Source organism: Salmo trutta, chromosome 20, assembly GCF_901001165.1.
Source record: "Salmo trutta chromosome 20, fSalTru1.1, whole genome shotgun sequence".
NCBI classification, from domain to species: Eukaryota; Metazoa; Chordata; class Actinopteri; order Salmoniformes; family Salmonidae; genus Salmo; species Salmo trutta.
Genome location: NC_042976.1, coordinates 32,413,367 through 32,421,116, shown reverse-complemented (window position 1 = coordinate 32,421,116; position 7,750 = coordinate 32,413,367). Strand labels below are relative to the sequence as shown.

Below are 7,750 nucleotides of genomic sequence, written 5' to 3'. Positions count from 1 at the left end.
CCAGGCTACAGAATGGCAATGTAACTGTAAAGTGGTCATTGTTTTGTAATCCTGCAATTGTCAATATCCTTTGGGTATTTTGTGATTAAAGATTTAATGACAACGGACTTGGCCAAACCTGTTTTCTGAAATGAAAATGTATGTCAGACAGCAGTACAATATTGATTAGTATGATCCAATCCCACTAGGGATCAACCTCCTGATTCAGGTCACTACACAACAGCGAGGTGTCTGATAGGACACTGGACAAGAGACTGAGGTTCAGTCTTAAAACAACCTAATAGTGCCTCCCTTCAGTGTTTATTAGTTTAGTTTACAGATAATTTAGCTCCTAAAGAAATTGCTAGGAAAAACAAGGAATTATGCTGCATGCATATCTTTATCTATCAGCCTGTCATTAATCTATCACTCACGTTTTGATTCGTGAACTTTGATCTGCTACTTTATTTATTGCAGCTTTGCATTTTGTAATCAGTCTCTTATCCATTTTAGTGGCCTTACAAGAAAAGGTAGTAAATATGGTAAAAATACTGGTATAGCTGTTGATTAATGTTTCCCTGTGGTCAGAGGGAATGGTTGTGGGTAACGTCAATGGGGTTTCCTGTCAACCCCTCCATCGTGTGTGTGTGTGTTGAGCTAACAGCAGCAGGGTCCTCTCTCAACACAGCAGCTGCACAGACAGTGGCTTGGAAACAGGTGCCACAGCAGTGTGTGTGTGTGTGTGTGTGTGTGTGTGTGTGTGTGTGTGTGTGTGTGTGTGTGTGTGTGTGTGAATGCACCTACATGTTAAATGGTTGACAGTATGTACTTGGCTGTGTGAATGTGAGTGGTGAGACACATAATACCCATGATCTAGGGGAGCAGAGACACAGTAGCCCATCCAGCTGTCCCACTCTGATCCCCTGTGTGTGTGTGTGTGTGTGTGTGTGTGTGTGTGTGTGTGTGTGTGTGTGTGTGTGTGTGTGTGTGTGTGTGTGTGTGTGTGTGTGTGTGTAGCCTATTGACCTCCCCAAAGCCACCTCTGTCTATAGGACAGAACAATGGCAGTGTGTTTTCTCAACTCCATCTGTGTGTGTGAATGCGCCGGCACAGGAGGTTGGTGGCACGTTCATTTGGGAGGACGGGCTTGTGGTATTGGCTGGTGCAGAATTTGTGGAACGGTATCAAACACATGCTTTCCATGTGGTTGATGCCATTCCATTTGCGCCGTTCCGGCCATTATTATGAGCCATCCGCAACTCAGCAGCCTCCTGTAATGTCCAGCGACTGTCAAACCAACACCTTAACTGTTACGCTAAGAGGTCCAAACCTCCCACTAGACCCCGGTCGGGGCTACACCCGAATTCGCTACAATATACTTGATTGGTTTCATTGACTCTCCTCTTTAACTGCCCCTAATTGATAAATTTTTAGCTACAACTTCCGAGTCCGTTGTAGAGGATCAGTTTGAGCAAAGTGAGGTGTAGTAGAATTACTGATCTACAAATAGCATTCCCTGCCAAATAATATTTTTTGTGCGATTAACATTCGCAGAGCTACGTCTACCCTGGTTCAGGCCTTCCCCCCGCCAAACACATGCACAACCAGACATTGATTGAATAATTGGAGACAGCTTGTCTCAATTAAATAACATTTCCTAGGATTTTCTACCTGCAGCAACACTAGTGGATAATGCTGGAAATACCAGTAAAAGAAAAGTACCTAAAAAGCATGGCCCTACTTATAACAACCACACATTTTGAAATAAAAACATAATAATATCTACATTTGCAAAAACAGTGCTGTAGCCTAGATTGTAGAATGAGCACAAACACAAATATTAATGTTATCACAACTTAGAACTTGTTACTTCAACAAGACAACAAGAAAAGTACACCTTTGTCACAAATTGATAGAGAAAATATGTTTGCTACATATTGATCATCACTATTTTGGCTACTGTAGGCTATATCTAACATACATGATAGTAGCAATGACACATTAAAGCTGTAATATGTAACCTTTTGGGCGACCCAACCAAATTCACATAGAAATGTGTGTTATAGTTATGGCATTCATATTGAAAGCAAGTCTAAGAAGCAGTAGTTCTGTATTATGTGTGCTATTTCTATACCTTCCATTTTTACATCTTTTAATTTCATTTTTGGACACCAGCTTCAAACAGCTGAAAATACAATATATTTCACAGCAGTTTAGTAGATGGTACAGTGATTCTCTACACTATGCTTGCTTGTTTTGTCACATAAACTGAAATTAGGCTAACTATTAGAGTTTTTGCAACCAGGAAATGGTGGATTTCTGCATAGTGCATCTTTAAGTCCCACAACTTTTAGAGAACGTGGTGTGGTGGTTGTGTGCTTGCTGGGTGGTGTATATATATATATATATATATATATATATATATAAATTGGCCAATTATTCGATAATAACGTTGTACATAACCGTTTACTGCCTATACACACGGAAGAGGTAAAATCCTCTTCGAGGACAAAACGTTTGCCCAGTATAGCCAAAATCACAGACGCGTGTGTCGTGGTGAGCGCGCGCCTGAGTATCTCCGCCAGATGAAATGGTCTCCATCGGGAGCGCGCACATAGAAAACTTCAAGACCTTCCGAACGTCTGGAAATGTTTCAGTCTTGTCTGGAGCGAACGTTCTCAGACACTCAAATATCTTTCTAGGATATTTAAATTCACTGGACACTGTTTACTCGTTTGGAAGAACCATGGACAGCATGGGGATGTTGTCTCTTATCTTCCTCGTCTTTTTGCAGAGTGAGTAGATGGAGATGCAGACTTGTATTTGTTTTTATCTTGGCGCAATGGATATTTTGTCTGAAAATACAGTGGTGGAAAAAGTACCCATTTCTCATACTTGAGTAAAAGTAAAGATACCTTAATAGAAATGTAGTCAAGTAACCCAGTAAAATACTACTTGAGTAAAAGTCTTCAAGTATTTGTTTTGAAATATCCTTAAGTATCTAAAGTAAATGTAATTGCTAAAATATTATTAAGTATCAAAAGTAAAAGTATAAATCATTATATAAAGCAAACCAGACCGCACAATTTAAAAAATGTTTTACAGATAGCCAGGGGCACATAATTTACAAACGAAGCATGTGTGTTTAGTGAGTCCACCAGATCAGAGGCACTTCATTTTCCATCATAGTGTTTACCATAGTAGTGCCTCTCAAGCTGTATGTGTGTGTGTAAGCTATATATATATGCATTGCGTGTATTGTATGTTCTTGTGTGTATGTCCCTGAGACTAAGCACACTTTAAACAGTTGGATTTGGTGAAGTGTGTGTAATGTGTTTAGGGATTGGGCTGGGAGTGGGTTGGGGTTGGGAAGAGTGGGACGGGGATCATACAGATCTTCTATTTACATTAGACCCTCTGATGCTGTCCAAGCCCAGAGACCCAGAGATCTAGAGGCTGATGAAAGGCCAGATCTCTGAGGGGCTCCAGGGTTCTGGAGAGCCAACCTCTCTGATGCCTGGTGTAGGCAGGCAATGGTCCTGTTTAATGTTGGCGATAGCCCCTCCATGACCCAGCTGCTAATTGGCCGGAGATGCAATCAATTGCTATCTGGAAGGTTATAGGCTGTCTGTAGTGTTTGAGGTTGTTCTTCCAAACGGCCATGGGAATCGTTATCACTGTTCACTGGTCCAAAGAAATCTGATGTAATATCAGCAATTACAGTTAGGTTAGATGACTGATGTGTGTGTGTGTGTGTGTGTGAGGTAGAGAGAGAGAGAGTTAAAAACCCTCTGTTGGTGTAGAGTTAGAGTGCAGAGGGGCTTTGTATAGAGGGGACCCCCCCCCCCCCCAAACAAAGAGTAAAAAATATTAAGGACAGGGACCTTGAAGTGATAGTGGATGACCAGCAGCCATCTCCATCTACTGTCTGCGTGTGTATGTAAAAGTATAAAAATGTATGCACTCACGTAAGTCGCTCTGGATGAGAGCATCTGCTGAATTACTCATATGTAAAATGTGTGTGTGTGAAAAAGAGAGAGAGAGAGTATAAACAAATCATCTATCAGATAATGTTTGCCTGTGTTGATATTTGCGTGTTGTTTCAGTATGTGTGTATTCCTATGTTAGTTTAAGTGTGTGTGTAGGTTAATCAGGTCATGTAGAGATCAGTGGTCTGCCATCCATCACCTCCATTCCTCCTACACACAACATTCCTGCTGGTAACACCAGGCACCAGGGCATATCCATTCTGTGGGTTTACTCTGCCTCGCTCTGTGTGTGTGTACATGTGTTAGTGAGTGTGTATAGTAAGTGAATGAGTGTTTGCATTGTGTGTGTGCGTGTCTCTTTGTCTGTCTGTGTCTGGATTTGTGTCTGCTCTTTCTCAAACAAATATCTTCTGAAATACCCCCCTCAGCCCAATCTGGACTGTGTAGTACAAATCTCAGTTCAGTCAATGTTTACATAAAGTTTTTGTATTTAAGAAAGAAAGTTAGAAGTTAGAAACGCTGCTACAAATAGTTAATGTTGAGTGCTGCTGTGTGTATTATTTACTCTTGAATCACCTCTCTCTCTCGCTCTCTCTCTCTCTCTTTCTTTCTCTCTATCGCCCTCTCTCTCTCACTCTCTCTCTCACTTTCTCTCTTGCTAACTCTCTCTCACTGTTTCAGGTCCTGCCTCGCTCTCTCTGACAGTGAGCACCAGTAAGGCCAAAGTGGTGGTCCATGAGAACACAGGTATGAGAGGAGGAGTTAGATGATGAAGAGGAGGGGAGGGGAGGAATTGTGAGAGTTCATGAACTGTTTGTTCACTGTTTTTGTCTCTCTCTCTGAATTTCTCTGTCTCTGTCAGACGCTGTGCTGTCCTGTCAGTTCAAGACAGAGAAGGAGACTAACCCTCGTATCGAGTGGAAGAAGAAAGGGAAGGACATCACCTTTGTTTATTTCGATGGCAAATTCAGCGGTGACTACTAGACCTCCCTCTCTCTCATTCTCCTCGCCTCTCTTTCTTCAACCTTTTTCCTGATTCTACTCTACTGCACCGCTCCACCTCTCCTCCGTCTCTCTTATCTCTTCCCCTCGTACACCATATCTTACACATTCCTCCCCCTCTTATCTTGTTGTTTTTTCTTCTTTCCTCTCTCTACACTTTTTCTCTCATCTTTGTAACCCTTGACACCTGTGGTATCCCAGGATCCTTTGCAGGTCGAGCCAAGATTGAGGGTGCGACGGTGACGCTGCACGCCGTTACCCAGAAGGACTCTGGGCTGTACCGCTGTGAGGTCAGTGCTCCAGCAGACCACACCAACCTGGGAGAGATTAACGTCACCCTCAACGTACTGGGTGAGAGTGTGCGTGCGTGTGGATGTGTGTGTGAGAGAGAGATTGAGGGTGTCTGTGTATTTGTGCTGAGGGGCCTTTGTGCTGTAGTTAGTAATCCTATCCTCCTCCCCCAGTACCTCCCCACACCCCGTCCTGTGAGGTGCCCAGCTCAGTTTTGTCTGGAGCTGGGGTAGAGCTCCACTGTAAGGATAAACTCAGTGTACCCCCTCCTACCTACATCTGGTACAAAGACAACAAGGCGCTGAGCACCACACACACAACTGACACCTCCTTTAGCATGGACACTGACAAGGGAACACTGGTGAGTAACATGTAATGGAGGGGGTTCACGTGCCTGATCAAAGGCACGTTAATGACGTTTTCTCACACTGCATACTCTCTTTCTGACCTCACCGATTCTCTACTCTCTCTGTGTGTCTCCCGAGCAGAAGTTCAAGAGTGTGTCCAAGGCTGACTCAGGCCAGTATCGCTGCGAGGCATCCAACAGTGTGGGGGCACCGAAGAGCTGTGTGGCCCATCACATGAAGGTCATAGAATGTATGTACAGTCCTGTGTGTGTGTGTGTGTGTGTGTGTGTGTGTGTGTGTGTGTGTGTGTGTGTGTGTGTGTGTGTGTGTGTGTGTGTGTGTGTGTGTGTGTGTGTGTGTTGTGTGTGTGTGTGTGTGTGTGTGTGTGTGTGTGTGTGTGTGTGTGTGTGTGTGTGTGTGTGTGTGTGTGTGTGTGTGTGTGTGTGTGTGTGTGTGTGTGTGTGTGTGTGTGTGTGTGTGTTAGAATGTTTGTGGAAATTTGAACCCTTTTTGTCACCCTCTCGCTCTTTTCCAATCATCAATCATGCTTATCTTTCTTGCCTTTCTCTGTTCTCTGTCGGCCTCTATCCCATCTCTTCGTCCCTCTGTACCCCCTCTTTCAGATCAGTTGAGTATGACGACACTGATAGCCGGAGCTGTAGGTCTCTTCCTGCTCATTGTTATGTGCTGCCTGGGTGTGTGCCTCTGTCATCGACGGGGCTGCTGCAGAAAGAGTGAGTACTTACCACTACTGAATGAGCTTGTGACTGACTGATAACATGAACAATATTTTCTAACTGTCCTGTTCTTCATGTTTGCCAACAGAGGAGCAGAAAGGAAGAAGGTTAGTGTTTCAGACAATCATTCTGGCAACTTATCATGGTGTTTTTCATTAGTTCATTTCATTAGTTATAGCTATCCTTTACAGAAAAAAACTGAAAAATAAAATAATTAATTGTGGTGTTGGTCTTTTTTCTTTTAGCACCAATTCCTACAATCCACCTCCTCCTCCCACCAGAAACGTGAGTGTGGTCCCAACCCTAGTTCTTCTACTATCAGTATTGGCTTGGTAGAGAAGTGGTCATGTTTCACATTGGACTGTTCTTTGAGCAGTTGTTGACCACACCACCGTGTTGATAAGACTGAGTTGTTGATAATACCAACAGGTCTAGTGAACTGACGGATACTCTTTCCCTTTCTGCAGCCCAAGAACTACAAACACACCCAGTCCTTCATGATTTGAGGGTTTCCTTTGTGAAACTCAAATCAAAGCTTGAAGCAGTGAAATCACACAAAGTCCCCCTCCCTGACGCACACACACACACACACACACACACACACACACACACACACACACACACACACACACACACACACACACACACACACACACACACACACTGGGTGGATGGATAAGATTGTGCAACAGACATATTTTAGCTTGTTTACACCACCTAGTGGCCAAAGGATGATGCACAATGATATATTTGTCACACAAAAACTGTCACATGCTTTATGTAATCTTCTCTTTTTGTGCTTTATAGCAAATTCTGCTGTTTATGACTGTATTGAGAAGCAACGATGTGTATTATTATTGTTGTTTTACAGAGATGCTTTTATGATTATGTTTTTAAAGTATTTGTTTGCGGCTTTGGATGTAGCCTACAAGGTTTTTGTGTGATGAAGGATATGTGATGTTTGAACAGGTGTCTGTATGCACTGACGATTTTTAGATAGCTAGTTTTTAATTAAAGTTATTTTACCACATGATGCCTTCTATTTGACAAAATTATACGTTTGGCCATGAACCTCATACTGATTCTATTAAGTTTTAAAATGTTGTATAATTTATAAGGAACAAAGAGGTAGGTAGGTAGGTATTAAGTAGTCGGCTGAAAAAAATGTACATATGTTTGAATGTTCAAGCTGTCATCAGGTACAAATTTTCCTCCAGTTGTTTTTTACATGATTGAACCACCAGGTGGCAGTACAGTGTAGGATATTTACCTGGGGCAGACTGCACAAAGACCTTTGCAAAGATTGTCAACTTGTATACAGTATAATATAGTATCTATTAGTGATCTACAAACTACGGCACTATTGTTCATTTTGTTATTTTATTGTTGTTCTGCTGCCTCTACA

The 7,750-nt window shown here is 42.5% G+C and overlaps 1 protein-coding gene across 1 annotated transcript; it reads left to right on the top strand.

The window, feature by feature from the left end:
• The first annotated feature begins 2,607 nt into the window (after window positions 1-2,607).
• Window positions 2,608-7,378, top strand: jam2b (junctional adhesion molecule 2b). Its single transcript, XM_029701922.1, has 10 exons — window positions 2,608-2,774; window positions 4,650-4,715; window positions 4,831-4,941; window positions 5,172-5,321; window positions 5,435-5,622; window positions 5,750-5,858; window positions 6,232-6,342; window positions 6,434-6,452; window positions 6,591-6,630; window positions 6,813-7,378. Exons 1-10 carry the CDS (start codon window positions 2,726-2,728, stop codon window positions 6,849-6,851), a joined length of 882 nt encoding a protein of 293 aa, XP_029557782.1. The 5' UTR covers window positions 2,608-2,725; the 3' UTR covers window positions 6,852-7,378.
• Window positions 7,379-7,750: the final 372 nt, after the last annotated feature.

What these genes read in the sequence shown, in the direction of transcription:
- jam2b (XM_029701922.1), top strand. Translation starts at nt 2,726, where the DNA reads ATGGACAGCATGGGGATGTTGTCTCTTATCTTCCTCGTCTTTTTGCAG. An exon ending in GGTGGTCCATGAGAACACAG is followed by an intron (nt 4,716 to 4,830) that starts GTATGAGAGGAG and finishes TGTCTCTGTCAG; the next exon opens with ACGCTGTGCTGTCCTGTCAG. An exon ending in CTCCTCCTCCCACCAGAAAC is followed by an intron (nt 6,631 to 6,812) that starts GTGAGTGTGGTC and finishes CCCTTTCTGCAG; the next exon opens with CCCAAGAACTACAAACACAC.